This window comes from Crocodylus siamensis, chromosome 3 (genome assembly GCF_052110815.1).
Source record: "Crocodylus siamensis isolate JL-2025a chromosome 3, ASM5211081v1, whole genome shotgun sequence".
Classification (NCBI taxonomy): Eukaryota; Metazoa; Chordata; order Crocodylia; family Crocodylidae; genus Crocodylus; species Crocodylus siamensis.
This window is the reverse complement of record NC_143397.1, coordinates 166,004,177-166,026,705: the sequence shown is the minus strand read 5'-3', so window position 1 is coordinate 166,026,705 and position 22,529 is coordinate 166,004,177. Positions and strand designations below refer to the sequence as shown.

At 39.5% G+C, this 22,529-nt stretch overlaps 1 protein-coding gene across 3 annotated transcripts in view; it reads right to left on the bottom strand.

The window, feature by feature from the left end:
- Positions 1–22,529, bottom strand: part of PIEZO2 (piezo type mechanosensitive ion channel component 2) — a 503,985-nt gene that overhangs the window by 303,467 nt on the left and 177,989 nt on the right. For all 3 annotated transcript variants that reach the window (XM_090039669.1, XM_090039670.1, XM_090039671.1), the window contains exon 3: positions 9,888–10,013. In XM_090039669.1, coding sequence (XP_089895795.1) covers positions 9,888–10,013 — 126 coding nt within the window. The remainder of the gene's footprint in view (positions 1–9,887; positions 10,014–22,529) is intronic.

Sequence of the window (22,529 nt, the reverse complement as noted above, 5' to 3'; positions counted from 1 at the left end):
AACTTTCTGCTTATAGTCTAAAGTATTCTTATAATTCCTCTGGTGTTCAGTTTATTGATTCCTTTAAGCAAGCCTCTGAAGGAATGTGGTATGACATAAAATTCAGCAATCCATATATTGTGCATGGACAGAAACTGAACTCTAATTCATATTTAGTCTCTAGAAAAATATTATAGTTGTACTGAAATAAAAGAGGGAAGTTTAATGCTTTAAAATTATTTCCACATTTTTAAAAACATGAAATTGGATTTCTCTGTTTCACATATTTGGTGGGCTTTCCTGTGTGAATTTTAAGGAAACATTTTTATGCTGGGTATGAACCATAAGCATGACAGATGTGTTATATTGTTTATGCAAAGGGCAAACAAAGTACACTTGCCTCTCATATCCTGCTTTAGTATTGATTCAGACATTACATCTGGCAGGAACTGAAAGAAACTTTAGTTCTGATTTTTCATTTGGAAGCCAAGTTTTTAAGTGTGTAATCAGTTTCCTGGAAACCATCATGTATGACTAAGATAAAATCATTCTTATTATCTACTAACAAATAAAATGTTGTGGTTTCACTTATATAGATAATAGTCTTTTTTTTTCATTCTTAGCAATAAAGGTGCTGTGAAAACAGTGCTGGGTTTTAAGAAAAATAATCTTCATGTAAATCATAATATGGAGATATCTGACAATCAAATCTAATTTTGCTGAAGTGGTATTATTAGGAAGATCTTATAAATTACAGCCAACACCAAGATTACAGGTTTGACATACCTAAAACCCTGTTTCCCTTGAAGTAAATGGCAATTTTGAAATTAACTTCAATTGGTTTAATAAACCAAAAGCTAAAAATAAAATTTTAATTTTAATATGTAAGCAAAAGCAACAGGGTAAGCAGCAGGGGGAGACAAGCAGGGGCACAGAGGCTGTGGGTGCAGAGGTGGCACCTAGGCTTTCATATTAAGGGGAGAGACAGTGAGGGAGCTGACGGGATGTAAGATGGTACAGTAGTGTGCAGGGAGCTGGAGCAATGCTATTGGGGGGCAGACATCAGCTGCAGCAGCTGCCTGCCCCTCCCCCTTTTCAAATCCAAGATATGGGGATTAAATGGGGGGGGGGGCTTGTCTTGAATTCAGACAAGTATAGTATATGTAACTAAGTTGAATGTATGTCTGTAACAAAGCAAAAATTGGCCTTATGCCAATTTAGGCTGCTTCCTTTCTTGTGGGTATTAGGACCCTTTTTAAATAAGTTCATCTGATCCCTCAGAATGGAGGATAGCTTTTCATTTTAAGTAATGTGGCAACACAGGACTTTCTATTCTGTGCTGGTTAGTAGAATGTCCTACAACTCAGCCTTTCAGATCCTTATATTCATGAGATGTTGAATCCATGGGAGCCCACCCAGCTGCCACAACTCCAAAACTGTGAAAATGAAACTTTTCGTTGACTGGACCATTTGTTTATTTGAGCCACTTGATTACATACCACGTACCTTCCGCAGCCTGGACTCCATCTAAACCAGTTGTGTAAACAAGGCTTCTTTACAGCTCTCGCATTATTAACATTTCCTACAAAAATTCAGGAGGATTCCATAATAATGTGCGCTTAATAAAGACATTACATAGAACTAAAGAAAGCAGAAATTGACAGAAGTATTTATTGTTTATAAGAGGGGGAAATAACCATCTGTGACATGCATAATTAATATACAAAAATATAACTTCTAATTGATAAACAGTACAGCAGTGCTAAAATATGAGAGCAAATTCAAAATGAAAACATTACTTGCCTAGAATTTGATTAATCCACTTTAATATATTACACTACTCTGCATCCTACTGTATACTACATGTTTGTTCTAATTTGACCATGGAAAGATTAAAATCTAGGAATGAGATATGTGATGGTGTGGTTGTTTATGAGACTCTAATTCTCCTCTTTTCAAATATGCCACAAATCACAGATGATACTTCATAAATCAACAAAATATTGCCCTCTTTTTGTTTGATTTCTTCTTCACACTAATTTGCCTTTCTGCCTTATTTTTGTTTCAGTTTTATTGAAGATGAACTGTAGAAAAATGGTGGGAAATTGTTCTGTACTTTCTACAGTGAGATTCTCTCTCAAAGACAACTCTGGTTTTCATTCACAGAAAAACAGTCTTGCCAATAGTTCTTCACAGTATAGCTCAGGTGGCATATACACTTCCATGCAAATACTTAAAGTAAATGTAGTTATAGAATTTCACTTCGTGATCCACTGTTAGAAGGATATCAGATTGAGAATATCAGCCTTTTCTCATTATCATCATTGCTACACAAGTCAAGAGTTTCTGCCTCACAAATCAGATCAATAGTACAACATAGCATATGGTGCATCAGGTGTAAATTTGGCTGAGAGACTTAATCGAGATGAAACGGATAACTTCAAATTATACAGTATAATCTCCCTGGTGATCTCCCTGGTGCCTTGCAAAAAGATGAAATACAGTTTTTATAGAAAACTGACACCTGGCTGTGTTCATGAGCAATGAATGCTTTGTCACTCATATCATCATAAAGGTGAGTATTTTCCTGTTGGCAAAATGGTCTGTCTGTACAGTACAAAGCATATAAAAACATTTAAATAATTTTTAGCTTTCATTAATTCAGAATGTTTGAAAAGCAGCTATACAAATGACAAAGACAGAATATAGATACAATGTTCAGAACTTACAATATATAGCAGCTGAAAATTAGCATTTAAAATACAGCTTGATTTACACATGGTAGCACATGACTGGAAATAAAATAGCTATTATTGCAATACTAAAAATACAATGCATACTCACTTTCTGAGCTGCTACGCAATAACAGTCAGGAGGAAATTAAACAGAACCAATGACATATGCTTAAAAAGCAATTTTGGAAGCTTCTGTTTCCTCAGTCATAAATTTCCTGGTTGTTTAAAGTTAAGACGGGTGAAACTGTGCTGAAAATAATTCTCCCTTAATTCAGACTACAATTAACTTCTGTTCAAAGACCAAATTGTCTGCCAGTGAATAACCTTCCCTGACCTAAAAATTACTGTTCAACACCTTTGCACGACTTAAGGTTTACTACAGGATATCTGCATAATTAGTGAAGTTAAACTACAACCCACACACTTTTGGAAACTGATTATATTATGGTATGTCTGAAATTTCTATTGTACAATTATACACCTTTCAAGTATCTTATACAGTTGACTATATTTGCATGTATACAACCATGTCTCATAATCATCTTACAGCAAATAACTATCCTGTTTGCTATTTTTTTACACTACTATATAATAATTATGTCAACATTGCTGCAACATTAAGCTGAAGTTAAAGAAATGGTTAATTTAAATAAAAAATTAAAAGATCCCATATCTTTAAAGTTTTCTTCCAGGCTGTTATTTCTCAAGTCTTTTCATTTTTTAACTTTTTTAAGCTCACTGGAATACAAAGGGTATGGACAGACTTACATTTAAAATGCACTAAATTCTGCTCCAATTTTGAGTGCTTTAGGCAATGGATAGATATGCTGCCTCCTCCCAGGGCACTTCAAAATCACCATAATAGCACACAGTAGCATGCTCTCCAATCAGGGGGGGCATGACACTGTTTTTTGCTCAGTCTGGCAACTGTGTTCCATCAGGGGTGGAGAGAGAGAGCACAGCAGACAGCCAATGTGTGCTTTTCTTGTGCTCAGCTCCTGCTTTTGGAGATGAAAAGCCATGCAAGAAACCATTTTATCCAACCCTGGAGCTGAAGAACAAAAATAATGATCTTCCCAGTTAAATAACCGCAGATATCTGCAAAAAACTATCTTGATCAGAATATAATTTAAGTCTACTATCCAAATATTCAAAGGTATTTTGATACTGAAATCTAATTAAAATGGAGATGAGCCATTAATAATAGTGACCTGTATAAATCCTTTTGAGGATCTGATCTTATATGTCACTTGATATTTTAATAGATTATATTATGAGTATAAATATTTTCATTGACAACACAGGGTGAAAGATATACAGTGCAGGATTGAGTTCCAAAGTGAACTTTGAATTTTGATTCCAAAGAGTCTTCTGATTAAACTTTACATCTGTATCCAGATAAGCATAGATATTTGGTTCCCCAGGGCCCCAGGGATAACTAGCAGTGGCATGCCTTGTGCCACTGCTAGCTGTCCCTGGGGAATGCCTGCGCCACACACCCTCTGGCACATGACAGTTACCTCAGGTAGGGTAGGGAAGGCTGAGGCCAGCAACTGTACTGGCCCCAGCAGCCTTCCCTGGAGTCCTGTAGCCTGCTGTGAGCCTGGCTGTACTCTGGTTTTGGGCAGGAAATGCCTAAAAGTGTGGTGCCACAGATGGGTCTGTGATGCCACATACCTCATGGCTGCGCTCATCTGGATGCAGCCTACTAGTTTACCAGGAAATAATGGGTATTAAAAACCCCCCAGCAACAACCTGACAGCTTCTTAGTGATGACATGTGGATTATTTTTCATGCATATTTAAGGGCTGTATTTTACTCTTAGTCTTTGACCAAGATTAGGGCTAAGTACAGATAGTCAAAAAGCCCAAGGCTGAAGTGATTCAATCTTTGCAGGTTAATCCAAGCTGCATAGACTGAACCAATAAGCAAGCAAACAGACATTCACTTCTGATTCCAGAAATGCAGCCACATGCCTGCAGTGGCCCAGGTTAGAAGCCAGGGGGCACTAGAACAACCCTCCTTGCATGGGTGGAGGAGAGCGCTTGGGCCAAGGCTAGTTCACCTACCCTATGAGAGGGGTTTGTGTGGGAGATGCAAAGCATGCTGGGATGCTTGAGTCAACTTGAAACTAGAGGGGATCTGGGACAAGAAGCCGATTTAACCAAATCTGTTAAATTTGACATTACATCCATCCAGGTTTATCTTAAACTGGTTTTGGTCATTTTGAAAGTGGTTGAGGTGCACTGAACTTGTGTTGTGTTACATATCTGAGCCAGTTTTCAATCACTTATGAGTAATTTCACTTATATCATGGTAATTTCTGTCCTGAGACCAAGAGTTCAATATACAGAAATAGCATAAATGTGACCCTTACAATAAGCGAGGTATACCCCATATATTATAACATAATATTTTTTTAAAGCTCACTTAATTAAACTTTAGGACAAACATGTTTAACAAGATTCCTTTAAGCTTCTATTCTACCAATACAAGGAAAATTTTGGGCAGCGTATATAGCTTCAGATCTCTGCACCTCAAAAATTAAAACAAGTGAATGAAGAAATGAGGACAAGGAAATAAAGTTAAAAAAGAACGTCTCAAATCTGACTTAGTCAGGAAAAAAGGTAGACAAGTCATTGAACACTTAGTTTAGAAATTAAAAATAAAATGTTCAAAGCAGATGGAGATAGTAAAAAGTCTCATATTCAGAAGCTATGAGAGTTTTTTTGAATAATACTGAAAATAATCAGTCTGTTCTCTGACAAATGGAGAGGCCTTTTCTACAGATAAGCCAAGCAGTTTTTCAAGAGCACAATGTAGGGTTCAGCTACTAACCAGTAGGTCTGTTAATAAAATAAATACTTCTAGAAAATACAGTTATGCTTTGAATATAAAAAATAAAAATATCTGATTAGTGCTCAAATTCTACCCAGAAGTATTGGGGCAGGAATTCCTAAAATGACATGAATACAGCCTTGACCCCTGCCACTTGGGAGATTTTGGAAACAGGGCAGAAAAAAATTTTAGGCAATACTCAGATATTTGGAAAATTCATTTCTATCCAACTGTCTCATTTGCACTACAATGTTTCAGGTAATCTTTTTGATTAGTAGAGTTTAAGGTACTGTAGTAGAGAAAATATAAGGCCGTTTTCCCCCGGTAGAATAATAAATCAAACAAAAACATGCCAGATGTTAAAGATTTACAGTATTAAATCAAACTAGTGTAATCCAACAGGAATTCCCAGTAGGCAAAAATAAATTCCCAAAAGGAAAATACTAAGAAGCTGTGACTCCTTTCCTTAGTCCTCGTATGATAGTGTTTGAATGCTCAGTAGAGATACTGAATTTATTTATGTTGAATATTGTAGATTCCTAATATAGAAATAAGAATTTCTGAGATACATCAGTAATATTCTAAATAAAACACATTTGTACTAGGTCCATAAGAAATTTAAAAGTACTTAAGGGGAAAAATACTTCCAATGCTTAGTGGTGATAGTTATTCATGCCACAGTCACCAAAACAGACTGTATTATATCTGACAATATACTGCTTTCCATATTTTTCATGGGAGAGAAACTGAGATAGAAACCCAAAGGAAGGTCAAAAAGAAGGCTGAAATGAGATCATATTAAATTGGAAATCTTCAAACAGGAGTGGTAGAAAGCATTGCTTAATACAGCTAACCCTGGATTTGAGAAAGTATCATAAAATGACATGCTTTATTGCACAAACACACATCTGTTTATAAAGCAGCTACTGGAAATTGAGATGTGCATTATAAGGGTGAAAAGTATGGTAACAGCAGTTTCAGTGACTTGAGTTTCTGCCAGGCAAAATAAAAGTAACTGCACATGATTCAGAGGAAGAACACAATGAACAGGCTCAATGTTGTTACAAAGTTGCTCATTACAAGGAAAGGATTTATTCTTCATTTTACCCTTCAAAAACAAGGTCCATCTCTTATTTTGGGGTATGTTGTACACAAGCAAATATGGTATATTGTAGGGAATTAAATCCTTAATGTGCTTTCTGAATTTATACATGCTGCCTTTTAATTTTTTAGGATTACAAATTCTATGACCATGAGTCGTTCAACTAATCTAATAATCGTTATTTTATTTCAATAACAGTACAAACTGACAAAAATGATTAATAAAGAAATATCACTATTGTAGCAATACTACTACTACTACATCAAAGAAAGATTTTGTAATATATTTAATGTCATAACTGAAACCTGGTTGGTATTTCTTTTAATAGTATACTTTGACTGAATAAAAATATTTTAATAGGCAGCACAACAGATATTTTGGGAAGATTTACAGAGCTTGTGTCTGCTGTATCTATTTCCTCATATACTCATATGAACTGTTTAAAAAAAAAATGAGTGAGGTATTAACTGTCAAATCTGCACAATGCAGTCTTTAACAAACCAGAAATTTGGTATTAAGCTAAATGTGGAGTTTTTACAGACAAAATTTTATTAGTGCCAGGTAACAGTCACAAGACTCTAGGGAAAAAGAACCCTCCAATAATTCAGTATTTCTAAATGCTACTGTTGTTTCAACAACATAGGTATTAAATACTCCAGAAGATGCTGTTTGTAGCTGTGCTGCAGTGAAAGTGTATGAGCTTTAAAATGAGTGGTTACAATAATAAAATGGAAAAACTAGATATCCCGATACTTGGTGGTCCATAAACAGGAACACTACCTACAGTTGCAAAGACTAAACCATCTGCGGCATTTAGTTTTGATTTACAAATGCCTGAGATATAGAGCACAATTTCAGAAAATACAACTTTCTGTATCTACACAACTTTAATTTGACTTTTTAACCAAGGCAAATACCAAATATACATGTGATACTATACTTACTTAAAGAGGTGGGTTTTAGTTTACTTAAATTGTTACTGTACAAGTTAACTCTTTAAGCAATGACAGTTTTCATTCTTCCCAGAGTTTAAAAGTTTTGCAAAGTTTTCCATTACCTACCCTGACAGTATTTCCAACAGTTTGTAACTCAGTAGGGAGGAGAAAGGAGAAAAAAAAAATACCGGAAAGAGATCTCTTGGCAAACATTTTGGCACATGACCACATTGAATTAGATTAGCTTCAAAACTGGAAAAGAAATCTGTTTACCCTCCTCTCATTCATCAGTTAAACTGATGTTAACTTAGACTATTGTATACAGGACCTGAAGAGTTCTATGGAATTCTACCTCTATCCTAGAGCCAGTGTGGACTGCCTGTGCAGTTGGCCCAGAGTACATGTACTTCTGCTATACAATACAGTGCTTAATAATAATATATAGGGGTGCACTAATTGTGGGACCTGATACCAACCTGATACCCCATACAGCTGCCACCAGGTGGTTAAGTCTGGTGTGGTGGAAGGAGAGGGGGAAGAGGAGGCATGGGGGGGCGCAGATTAAGGCCCGCTGTGGTGACGGAGGGGACAGGTGTTGTCCAGCCGGGGGGGAGGGGCCCGAAAGAAGGAGGTGCAGCTTGTGGGATGGGGGCAGCTCCCACTGCTGCTTGCGCCGTGGGAGAGTGGGGGGGGGCATGTGCCCCTGGTTCTGTATGGCACAGGATGGGTGGCAGCTGAAGGGTGGAGCCAGAGCCAGCACTGTGAGGAGCTGTTCTCACCAGGGGCTGGGCTCAGAGCAACAGTGCCGATGCACAGCAGGTGCATATGCCCCCCCTGACTCAAGAAGCACCCATTACCCATGTGAAGCAGGCTCCAGCCAATCTGGGAGGGGGTGACAGCCCTGTTCCCAGCCCAGTGCCGCTGCCTAACACAGCTGCAGCTTTTCCTGGTGCTTGGGTAAAGGCAGGGCATTGAACTGGGGCTGCGTCAGGCACTGGGGCGGGGGTCAGTGCAAAGTTGGGAGTGGAGCTGTGGCAAAACTTAGGGTAGCTGCAGCCTCCTCCCAGCACTGCCAGAGCCTGCTCTAAGCCCAGCCCCTGGTGAGAAGAGCCCCATGCAACACCTGCCCCATGCCACCCCGCAGCTGCCACCCACCCTGAGCTGTGCAGATCTGGGGGCACATGCCCCCCTGGTCCCTGCCCTCAGCAGGGGAGGGAGCTGATCCCACCCCATGAGCCATGACTCTGTCCCCCCACCTCCCCAGCTGGGCAGTGCCTGTCCCTGCCCCCTTCCTCACTGCCCTTTCCCTCCCCAACCTTCTGACTTACCAGCTGGAGGCAGTTCTTCATGCTGCTGTCTCTGTCCCATGCTGCACTGCAGCTGTGCACAGCAGGGGCTTTTACTGGCCAATTATTGGCCCCATAGGGCTGATACCCGATTTAGACAATTTTCTTCATATTGGTACCGATCTGATATCCGACTGATGTATGTATTCTACCTCATTAATAAGAGTAAGGACTCAGAACAGGGACCAAGAATAACTGTCTGGGGCAGGAACTGTATTTACCTGTTATATGCAATGCATATTTATAGTGCCATTACATAATATGTATTTTATTTGTATAATCTCATTTGCTCTACATCATCAGCTTTGCTACTTTGTTTGTCCATTCCTTCAACAACTGTCTTTACACATTTTTTTCTACATCTTTTTCCAATGGAACAACCTTTGCCATAGCAGAACTTTGGCTACCATGGTCCCCTGCTTTACCTGCAGCTGGTTAGAGTATTGTGTCTTGTGGTTGTGTCAGGGCTGTTTGTGCAGTTTTGCTAGATTAGGCAACAGATTTGTATAGGATGGCTTAGATAGAGATGATTCTGCCTCATGCAGGAGATTGGACTGGATGACCTCTGGAGGTCCCTTCCAGCCCTACTTCTCTGATTCTATGAAATATCTTTCTGGGACTAGTCAAATAAGGCAGCCTATGCTCCACCTAATACATTCTACCTCAAGCCTCACTTCTACCATGATACACATAAAAAAGGAGTAATGATGGCTAGGTTGAAGTCCAGTTGATTAAAGTCATCACTAGGAATTCGGGTTTTTCATTCACCATGGAAAAATGCAATAAAATCCAGATTTTCTCATTTTAAGGAGAAAAACCCAGATTTTTTCTGAGGAAGGAAGAAGGGAATTCCAAGCAAATAAGATGGCAAAGTCCAGCCCTCAGGCCCCTCCCATTTTAACCAGTGGTTCATTTGACAAATTGCTTGAACAAACAGAGAAAGGGTACTCACAGTTAAAATTGGGTTCAATTTTTTTTCCAGCTTCAAGACTGTTTATTGTGATCTGGAAGATTATGTGCAGCAGCAGGAATGACAGACTGGTGAAGCATAGGGATTTTAATAACCGTCCTGTATGTCCTAGAAGACAAAAACATTACAATGTGTACAGGTGAGGGAAATGACAAAAAGCTGAAGCAATGTTTCCAATCATCCAAGCATAGACATTTGTAAAAGTCTGGTAAACAGAAAAAAGGCTTTTACATCCAAGCAGCTTTACACTATTTATGGATTCACCTTGGGGATTAGCATTCACTTGCATGTGTACAGCATAATTGTAATAAGTTTTCAAATATAGCAGTTCAATTATGAAATCCCACTGACTTGTATCAATCATAGAATCATAGAAGTAGGGTCGGAAGGGACCTTGTAGAACTTCAAGTCTGACCCCCTGCCTGGGCAGGAGAAAAATTGGGCTTAAATGACTTCAGCCAGCTAGGCATCAAGACTCTTCTTAAAGACCCCCGAGGTAGGAGCCAGTACCACTTCCCTTGGAAGTTGGTTCCAGATCCTTGCTGCCCTGACTGTGAAGTAGTTCTTACGGATGTCTAATCTAAACCTACTCTCCAACAACTTGTGGCCATTACTCCTTGTTATTCCTGTGATATAAGCTTTCCCTTTTAAATATTTTCTTAAATTTTTCAAAATGCACAAATGTCAGCTTTAAACTTTAAGAAACTTTACAGTATTTCTATCACCAAAGTCCCTGGCAAATGCTACACTTAAGACTATTAAATGCAACTTAAATAGTAATGTTGCAACATGTTTAGGGAATTAATGGTGCTACAGAAAGGGAAAATAGCCAAAAAAATATACAAAAAAGTGCAGTATTTTTGTGGCTGGTTTCCATCACACCTTAAATTGAACCAGGTGGAAAGGGTTAGGATTACACCAGACCTGGAACCAGCCTTGGTGTGGATCCCCCCAGCCAACGATGAGCTAACTGTCATATAGCTCCAAAACCACACCAGGGCTTGAGCTAGCACTGGTATGGTCCCCCCCACCTGTCAATGATAACTATTTGTAAAGCAGCCCATTTTCAACTTGCCAGCACAGGGAGAGCACAGGATCATGATCACATCCTCCTAGCAAGTAGCATGTGATTAGGATCTGATCCAATTCCAGAATCATGCATCTTGCCTTGCACGTGTGGCATAGTAGAAGGCCCAGCTTCTGGAGTTGGGGATCAGATCCTATCACATGTCTAAATGAATATCTATCAGATGCCTCAGTCATCTGACAAAGACTAGAATAGTCAACACTTCCAGAGATGGAGAGGTTGGAGAAGTGGGAATCAATCTTTCAGTACAAAAAATGAAAGATTACAAATAATGAAATATTTCATTTTTCAAAGATTCATTACAAATAGTGAAAGATTGTATTACTTCTTTCATTACAAATAACCTGGGTTAAAAGGACAGTAAATTGAAACTGCTGCACTGGTCAGAGGGAGTAAACATAAATTTTTAAATATATGTTTTCCTTTCTACAAGGCAATTTTGACAGATAATCTGCTCCCTATCCTTTCTCTTATGGGAAAAATTTTGAACATACTCTAAAGACAAAAGACAATGTCGTATTCACTTAGCTATTGCTTCTACATGACTTACTAAAAACTCAAAGCAGAAAACAAATTTAAAAATGTTTGAAAGAGGTTTTGAAACTGTCCTTATGTGTCCATACCAAATTCTTGCTTTTTTCCATCAATAAGAAAGGTCAAAAGAAAGATATAGATGTTGTAATACTTCTTTGAAATCCACGTTTCCTTCTAAAATACAAAACATATTCCATGTCTAACTTACAATAAACAAGTTGCATTTCTATAGTAACTTCCAGCAAAAATTTCAAAAATTAATGCTCAGATCCATGGGTAAGCATTACTTCTCCACATTTTAATATGTTAAAAAACAAATATCTTTGTTTCCCCTGCACTGACCCATACCATTTTATAGGGTGGTCATGGCATTTTGGATATCATTCCTTGTAGTTATGGGCAAGCGTCTGAAGTCACAATTTTGGGGATTCTTCCATTAATGATTATCTGCAAATACAGGAACTGGATGAAAGAGCCCAAGAGGCCCCTTCTAGTCCCACATTCCTAGAAGAACTAAAATAGTTGACTGAAAATAGGATGTGGAAAAATACCTTTGTAGTGGCTTCATTAAATGGAGTAGTAGTTGTTGCTCAGGAGTACAAAATGGTTATTCTGCATGAGCCTGTAGTCATACAAGTGCAGGAAAACTGATCCAGCTTTAACCTTGTTGAAGATCTTGAATGTTAGGGCAATTTAGCTAACTTGTATCACTCATGCAAATGTAACAGCTATCTCTGAGCAGCTGCTGTGAGCTCCAAGACAGCAACTCCCTTTCCCCTTTCAAAGCTGCTACAAACAGAAATATGTCCGTACCCTGAGAAACAAAGGGGCAGAGCCTCCTCATTTTCCCCCAGGTTCCCACATGAGAAAAAACAGATCTTTCTTCCACAAGTATCCAATAGCTCATGAAAGAGTAGCTCAAGCTGTCATGGACTGTGTGGTACCATCAATGAAGAAAGCAGCAGGCCCCAAAAACCAAGTGCAGTATACTAGGGATTAGGAGCCCATTTGTGTGTTCCAGAAGCCTTCCTGGGGTTTGACCAGGAGTATGTAACTATCTACATGATGAATAAAGAGGCAAAATAACTTGTATACACTTATAGAAAGCATAGTGGGTGGCTGTATCATCATTCTAAACTCCAATTTTAAGAATTAAATCCCCAAATCAAAACTGCTCCAACTAATGTCAAATGCATTTACACAAAACCCCCCACACAAGTACATTCAAGAAACACTGGGAAAAATAGTAATGGCCTACAAGGCTAAAATAAATAGATATTTTCTCCAAATTATTTGCTTGGCTCTACTGATAAATTTACAGGGAGGCTAGATACCTTGGACAGGTAAACATGGAGCATTAGATCAGACAGAAACAGAAAAGAATAACGTGTCTTTTGGTCCCCTGTGTATTAGTACTTTTAATGTAGACTCTTGGCTCATGACTAGTGCTTGCAGGAAGCAGGACAACAAATTAATAAAAATAATGATATTCCTAGGATCCACAGAACATGGATAAAATAAACAACTACATACAACAATTTTTATTGAAAAATAGTATATATAGCGTAGTGCAATAAAAGGGTTGCCAAATCTCATGATTTTCTTGGAAGTTTCATGATATTTGGTGCTGTTCTTACATTGCCAGCTCCTAGACTCATATGGATAGGCAAGAGCTATGAATTTCATTTTTAAAATAATCTTATAACCTTCAGAGCAACAGTGAAAAGCCTAAAATAAGAAGGACCAAACAAATTTATTATTTTTTAAAATCCCATGATTTTTAAGATAGTTCTGTGATTTTGGGAGTTGACTCATGATTTTTGAATGCCAGGCATTATAAAACTGCTATTATTACATTGGAAATATCTGTTGTGCCTTTTATGACAGGACTAAAGCTCGACAAAAAATTCTGGATGAAAACTCTTTCGCTAAATGCACAGATTCATGCCATTTTTGCCATTTTTGTTTATACAAATAGAAAATTCTGAAAAATGTATTTCATTTTTGCATTTCTAAAATGAAGCCTTCCAATTTTGCAATTAAAAATTGTTTCTCTCTCTCTTTCTTCCAAATTTACTAATTTCAAAAAAATTAAAAGAAAAAATCTTGAAAGTACAAACATTTGAACTGTGGCACCAATGAAACATTTTTACAAAGGATTTCACAGGAGTTTACAAACACCAGTTATAATGAATTAAGCTTCAGTAGGTAAGTCATCAGTACCACTTCTGCCAGCATTAGAATGGAGGAAGTATAATCAAAGCATACTAGGGAGAGACATATGAGGGATCAAAGCTACCCAGTATTGACTATGAAATCCCAAGAGGCTTTTCTTATCTCTGACATGGCTGGACTAGAACCAACATTGAAGCAGGGAATAGCAGCTGCCTCTCCTGAAGATTCCTCTTAGTTTTGCTCACAAGAAACTAGACACAATTTTGAACCTGGCCCTATGTACCTTCAAGGAGTGAAACATGTATAGTATCCCACTTACTTCAGAATTTTTAGAGAAAAGTCAAAAACATTTGACAGAATGAGGGTTTCAAAACTCAAGGGATTATGGAATTCAAGATGTCTGCCAAGGAACAAATGAAAAAATTGGATAAAGGATGGTTTCCAATTTACAGAGTTAATATAAATCAGTTTTTCTGTACTTCAGAATATATTTTTCCTTATACTGGGAAATTTATTTCTAAGCTGCACAGAAAAATATTAATTGCATATGTGTACAATTGAGTGGCTTAGGGAGGAGACAGCTGAATTTAAAATCCTGATATAAAACAGAACAACTGAAAATTAGGGACAGGAGATTGTTCTTATCCTTCTACAATATTTTATTCACAGTTCAGCACACATCTACAATGACAGAAAAATTCCATAGGTCACAATGAGAATGAAAATAGAAAACAATGTCTTATAGATGCTGGTTAGCTGTGTACATTCATTTTTAGGGGACAGACACCATCGAAACAAAACACACAGCTCAGCATTCTTCAAAAAGAAGAATCCACTCATGGCTATAAAGTAGCAGATGAAACCAAACATAACATACACCTGGACTGTATCCTGGTGTAAAATTAAACAATGAGATGTCTTGATTTGTAGTTTATAAGACAAATCTTGATTTCATTGGGTGCATCTACATACCTGTTTTACCGCAGGGTTAACTAATTAGCTCTGCAGTAAAGCACCACTGTCTACACATGTGCCCATAAAGGACATACTAAATTAACTCCACTGTAGGACAGTGCTGTCTGCAACAAATACTATCCTACAGCAGAGATATTCATTGTGCCTAAATGCACATCCAGATGGTGACCGGGGCTGGCTGGGGCATGAAGGTACTGTAGTGTGGGGGTTGCCTGCCACCTAGGCCCACATTATAGCACCCCTGTGCCCCAGCCATCCCCTCTGCAGCACACTGAGCCAGGGCAGAGCAGCTCCAGGCTGGCAGGCTGACACCCCGGGTCCCTGCCAATCAGAGCTGCTCCACCCCGGCTCAATATGCTGCGGTCCTAGTTTCATAGTTTCTAGGGTCGGAAGGGACCTGAGTAGATCATCTAGTCCGACCCCCTGCCATGGCAGGAAAGAGTACTGGGGTCAAAAAAACCCCAGCAAGGTGTACATCTAGCCTCCTCTTAAAGACCCCCAGGGTAGGAGCCTGCACCACTTCTCTTGGAAGCTGGCTCCAGATCCTAGCCACCCTCACAGTGAAGTAGCGCCTCCTGATATCTAGCCTAAATCTACCCTCTGCCAGCTTGTGACCATTATTCCTGGTAACTCCTGGTAGTGCTCGGGGGAACAGGGACTTCCCCAGTGCCTGCTGGTCCCCTTTGACTAGTTTGTAGGTCACTAGATCCCCACCTCAGCCTTCTCTTGTGGAGGCTGAACAGGTTCAGGTCCCATAGCCTTTCCTCGTAGGGCCTGCCCTGTTGCCTCCTGAACATGCGAGCGGCCCTTCTCTGGACCCTCTCCATGTTGTCTACATCCCTCTTGAAGTGCAGCACTCAGAACTGGACGCAGTACTCCAGCCGCAGCCTGACCAGTGCCACATAGAGAGGGAGTATCACCTCCTTGGACCTGCTTGAGATTCATCTGTGGATGCATGACAAGGTACGGTTGGCCTTCCTGACTGCCTCCCCACACTGACAGCCCATGTTCATCTTGGAGTCAATGACTCCAAGATCCTTTTCCACCTCTGTACTGACAAGAATGGAGTTCCCCAACCTGTAGGTATGGTGCCGGTTGTTCTTCCCCAGGTGCATCACTTTGCACTTTTCAGTGTTGAATCCCATCCTATTCTCATCCACCCACCCTTGTATCCTGTCTAGGCCCGATTACAGCCCATTCCTTCTTCGTAGCGTGCCGACATCCCCCCACATCTTAGTGTCATCAGCAAATTTGAACAGGGTGCTTTTTACCCCCTCATCCAAGTCACTGATGGAGATGTTGAACAGTGCGGACCCGAGGACCGAGCCCTGCGGAACCCCACTGCCCACGTCCCTCCAGGTCGAAAATGACCCGTCCACCACCACTCTCTGGGTGCGGTCCTCCAGCCAACTGGCGACTCAATTGACTGTGTAGGTGTCAACACTCCAGTCCCCCAGTTTCTTAATTAGAACAGGGTGAGAGACAGTGTCGAAGGCCTTCCAAAAGTCCAGGAAGACTATGTCCACTGCTACCCCTGCATCTAAAGATTTGGTGATCTGATCATAGAAGACCACCAGGTTGGTCTGACAGGACCTACCACTAATGAACCCATGTTGGTTGCCCCTAAGCATGACCTCCCCTGCTGGCCTCTCATGGATATGCGCCAGAATAATTCTCTCAAAAAGCTTGCCCAGGATCAAGGTAAGACTAAGTGGCCTATAGTTTCCCAGGTCCTCCTTCTTCCCCTTTTTGAAGATGTGAACCACGTTGGCCCTCTTCCAGTCCTCTGGCACCACACCAGAGTACCACAAATGCTCATAAAGCCATGCCAGGGGTCCTGCAATGACCTCAGCCAATTCTCTTAGTACTCTGGGGTGGACATCGTCCGGACCAGCTGACTTGAATACATACAGTCCCTCAAGAAGTTCCCTAACTAGTTCCTCACTAACTCTTGGCCTAGGTGTGCCTCCCCTGGGGCCTGAGTGGGGCCCAGCAGGGGGGTGACTGTTCCGGTCCCTGCTCCCTGCTGGGTGCACGTGAAAGGCTACATCCAGGAGCAATAAACTCCAGCAGAAACTGCACAGGAATTTGCACATATAGATGCACTCATTTACTTCATTATAATTTTACTGGCTTCAGCTGTAAAAGGGAAGACAAAATTTGCCTCAAAGTTGACTTCAAGGAATGAGAAAAGTGCACTTTCAAAGTGGTCCTTAATTCTCATTGGGATTAGTGGGACAAGATCCTGGGCAAAATCCACACAGCCCTGGAAATATACCCCAGTGTGTCTAGGCATGATATTAGAATTAATTCCAGTATCTCAGGTCTCTCCAGTGCAATAGACTTCTGGGAATGTTTTCTCCCCACACTGATCAATTCAGCGGAAAGTTAGTCAAGATACAGCAGCTTCATAGACTTTCTCGCTAACCTAGGTGTAACACTAAACTGGTTAGAGAGAGCCAAAAACTCTCCACATATGGCTGAGGAAGTGGTACTTTATTTTTCAAAGGTAATCCATCCAAGAGCAGGATTAGTGATGGCATGTCCCCTGAACCACAGGTATGTAATCTCAGTACAAATAACCATTTGAATGTGCCCAAGTGGGACTCCTGCCTTCAACAAACATGTGTGTCTCGACTGCCTACATCATGAATATCTGCAAGAGTAGAAAGTGCTCTAATGTTCACAATATTTTCATTGGAGGATAAGATTTGCTATGCAGTGTTATAGTTAGGTGGGCATCCTGCATGATACTCCACTTGTGCTCTTCCAAAGGTACACCTCTGAGACCCTGTTCAGCAGAGCAGCTCTGTAACCACAGTGCTCTTTCTGATGTTCCCACTATGCTGACTGCAGCTGAGGCAGTCGCCTCAGCCACCAACACCCCAAGAGCCCCAGTAAGAGCTGGTGCTCCTACCACACTGGCTACAGCTCCTGTTCTCACCACCTGCTACCTCAGTAGGAAGCAGTGATGGAGAGCAGTTCTTATTTTCCACCTTGTCACCCCAGGAGGTTGCAGGAGGTGGAGGACTGCCTTTGACAGCTGGTACTCCCAATGGTAGCTGGTAGGTGAGCAGCCTGTCCCTTTTTCCCAGGAGTGGAGATGGCAGGCTGTCAGTTACCTGGCTCAGGAACAGGTTCCCCTGGGGGAAGGGGGGGGAAGGGCACACAGGACAAGCCCTTGATCACCAGTGATGGGAGACCGCACCTTTGAGGAAAATTTGTAGCTTCCCAACCAGAGGGCTGTGCATGTGTGTACATGCCCATAGTGTTTTATTTCTGTGGTGCTACCAGGTGTTTCAGTAATCATGCCAGAGTAATTATAAGCTTACAGGAACTAGCCCTGAGGGCAAAGATTCATTGCAAACCAATGTGACCGAGTCACCTTTCTCCTCATTCTTTTGAACATCTCTTGGAAGGGCATCTCTACCTTCCAGTGTGGCATAAATAACCAAACTCGTTGTAAAAAATTAAAAGGCTAGCTCAGGCTAATTACCCTGACTTTATTTACTGCTAGTTTTGGCATTTCTATACTATATTTAACAGTGTTCTAAAGCAGCGGCATTCAACCTCCAGCTTGCAGGACAAATCCAGTCCCTAAGACCCTGTCATCTGGTCCATGGGACTTCCCAAGGGTCTGAAAATTTGGTGGTTGGGGATTTGTGACAACATTAATTGCCATTGTTTCTAGACAGGATCTGACATGCAGGGTAGGACCAAAGCACTAGGTCACACCCACAGACAGATGATGTGCTAGCCTCCTGCTGGATCCAGTCCACAGACTAACCCCACCCACCCATGAACTGGCCCTACATGTCATCTGGCACTCAAGGCCAGGAGGTTGACCACCACTGCTGTGTTTTCCTTTGCATGTGCTAGCTGTTGATGTAGAAAGATGCACAGAGAAAGACATCTCCAGTGCCTAACAGTAACATTTTGTTAGTGCTGCAAAATCCAGAAACTCTGTTACATATTTATTGAATGACATCTACTTATCTATTAACAGCTATTAAACACCTACATAGAGGTACATTTTTCATGTAGCTATGTGCATTGTTAAATGTTTGCTGAAACCCATTGCAGCAATACCTGAATTTTACTATCGAGTAAGTAGTAACCTCTACATATTCAGAGACAAGGATTTTTTGAGGTGATATCTTCTGTTGGACCAATGGTATAGTTGGGATAAAATTAAATGAGCTTTTGAACAGAAAGCATTCTTCTTCATGTCTGAGGAGGAAAGCAAGCACAACTCCTCAATAACTCCTGTATGTATAATACAAAAATCTTTTTAGGAACACTTGCATGTAAACAGATTCAAATTGTTCAATATTAAATATCTCTATGAATGTTTTTGTTGCTTTACAGAATTGTTTAACCAGGTTATGATGCATGTAACTTTTGATACATTTTGAATAAATAGAAATACAAAGACTGTTATAACATCACTTATATAAGCTAGGTCCCTAGACTGTTGGAATAAAATAAGGCAAAATTTTGAACTAAGAAGAGGAAAAAGTAAGTTTAGAAAAACTGTTCACAGTGAAATTTGATAATAGCATACCTGCTACATTGTATATTTATACAATGGCAAACCATTAATCTCCAGAGTATAACAACTACATACTGACACAAGACATGAAAAATACTTCTACTTACTGGGTGCATCTACACGTGCAATTAACATGTGGAAATAAACTTTGGCATAGTGACTGGAAGTCAGCTGCTCCCAGGTGCAGCATCTGCACGTGCCCAGGAAAAGAGCAGTCTAAGCTGGGACACGGCAGCCCTGGGCTGCCCGCAGGCTCGGAGGATCAGACCTGAGTTCCCACTTAGTACATCTACATGAAATGCTTTATGTCAGAGTTGACTAATTAGCTCTGCAGGAAAGAATCACCATCTACATGTGCACCCTTATTAAGCCAGAGTAAGCACTGTACCTGGGAAAAATAAACTCCAGTGCAAACTGTGTTAGAGTTTATTTTGTTGCATTAATATCATGTGCAGATGTACCCACCGAGTGTTAAATATACTTCTCAAGTTGGATCCTTAAAAATAAAATACTTAAATCATCCTGTATCTGACAGGGGCAAGATCAAATAGTAAAAGATAGTGATAAGGGATTTTTGTTTTGTTTTCTTCTCTGAAGTAAAGCCTACCCCCTATGCCATCCTTGTTAATGGTGCTGCTCTTCCACTAAACAGCATACATATTTATTAGCCTACCTACAGCTAAATAAAGTTTAATGCTATACCCAGTATAATTATAAAATATCCTAAAGACTCATTTGCATTTCAACAGCATCTTTTATCAAAAGGAATTTGGCTTTTGTACTACCTTAGACATAGAATAGGTATCACCCCTACACAAAACACTACCAACTGACTCACTTGAGGGGATTTTCATCAAAGGAGGCAAAAAAGGAATGAAATTCATGAAAGCCACTGTTTATGCCCTACCTGCATGTGCCCAAACCATAAAGTTTAAAGCCATGTCCAAAAGGTCCAGAGTCTAAAGGTGCTATATTTAGGTTCAGCTATTAGGTTTTGGTTTTTAGTCAGGAGGGCCCAAGATGTAACAGTTAAACTGAGGTCCTAACTTCAGCAACTGAAGATCTAGTGTTTCTTTTCCAGACCTCCCTAATGTTTAGGATTCTGGCTCAGTCCCATCTGTACTGTGAGATTAGAGCCCAATTTGGACTGCTCTGCTTTCTATTGTGTTATATCCATTAGTGTAGGCATTGTCTATACAAAAGGAAATTTTAACAAAAAGAACATTTAAAAAGTGTGATTCCATTTTGATCAAATTTCAAACTATAAAAATATAATAAAACATTAAATAACCCCAAATCATGGCCTTTTTAATCACAAAAATGAAGGAATTTGCTTCAGCACATGTATTCTTAAAATGGGATTTACAAAATATACATTACATATTGAACAAAAAGAAATGTACTGTTTCAGATTGATTATACACATATAAAATACAGATTTGTACCTGCCCACATCTCTTATTTCTTTTTATTTTTTTAAATTTTAATATAGTATATTTTACAGCAGAAAAAAATTGTTAATGTAGAAAGAGCCACTTACAAGAAAACAATAGACATTGATTAACTCAACATTCAAAAACTTTATATAGAATTTCAAAAATTATTTAGAAATTAAAACAGAACAAGAACTGCACAGAAAATAAAAGTCTACTTACTCTAGCAAGACTTCCTGTTTTTTCTAGAAGTTTTCATGCCCAGAATACTATTAGACCTTAGCTGTATCCTCTGCATCAATAGACAATACCATCCTTCAAGCCAGTTATAATCTTTGGCTGGCAATTTAACACAGGCAAGTTATGTATTTTGTTAACAAAATATTTTGTCAGACAAGACTCAGAACTTAACTATTCAATTTTTTTTCCAGTTGATCCTCATGGGCTTTCACAGCATAAAACAGCCACCTGCTACCTTTCAATATTACAGGTGATATTTAAGGTGCCAAATAAGGAATTAAATATCTACATATATACGAGTTTATATGAACAGAGAGCAACTCTATCCTGTGATAATTTTGTTACTTTAAATTTGCTAGCACACAGATTAAACTACTACTAACCACAGTAGGTTCTTTTAGATGCACTGTCCATGACACGCATGCAACCTGTACACTCCAGTTCAAATTTCTGAAGGACAACATCCAGTAGGCGACGCAGCTATATCAGTCTGAACATATTATCTCTATTCAAGTGCATGCAAAGCTAACCATTTCTTCAGTTCTTTCCATCAATGCAGCATCCAAGTGATTCCACAGAAAAGGAAGCAACGGAATATGCAGCAGCAATGCATCTTAAACAACCACTGTTACTATAAGGCAAATAATTGTTTATTCTTCTCCTGCATTTATACCCCGTTAAGGCTGACTGAAAAGAAGTGACCAAATTTGATAAAGGGATAGGTTATTAAATAAATAAATGAACAAATGAAAGGCATCTAAAGCAAAATTAGCCCAGACCTAAATGCTTCCACAGTGGAGTAATACTGTGTAAGAATGTATACTGAATGGTCTGCTTCTCAAGGAAGTTATCAAAGCTGCTTGAGCTCAGACGGAGTAAGCTATGACACTTTCTAAAGGGTCTATATTACCAGATTTGTAGTATAGCGTAATGAATACAGTAGTCCAATTTAAAAGCCTCTTGAGTTGGAATATGTCAACCTTTCAACCTTTCTGCATGAAATGCAAATAACCTAGGAGATACTCTAAACTGTCTGGCTTTGTAGAGGCATGATAGTGCCATTTGCAAATCTAAAGTATGTAGCTTTGTTCCACCTTTATTGAAGTTCAGTAGCTTAGGAAAGAAAACAAAGAGATAAATCAGCACATAGGCTCAGATAAGCCTATTCTTGTACTTCTTTTCTCAGGATGATTCCTCCTATCATCAGGCTTTTGGTCAACAACCTCTATGCCAATAGCTGACTGGAAAACAGTATCATATGCTGGGAACAGGAATTCCTGACTTGAAATCTTTACATTGTAGGAGTAATTTAGTTGAGCTTCTGACCTATTTGACTAGAAAAACAGACAGAGACCAGAAGGCTGATACTGTTTATTTCAGTTAAATGTTCCGAGATAAGAAATCTTGCATGCCATGGTCTGTCTTGATATATTGCCCTGTGCACAGATAGTTTGTTTAAGTAAACTTCCTAAATGTCTGTATAATTTACTATTGTTTTGTTTCTCCAAGGTCGTATTTTTTCTCTTTCTCCGTCTTAAGTATAAATATGCTTGTAAACTTAGAGAGTGCGAGAAATCCTTTGAAACAGACAAGCGGGTGATTCCCCTTGCTGTATGGAATTCTCCCTG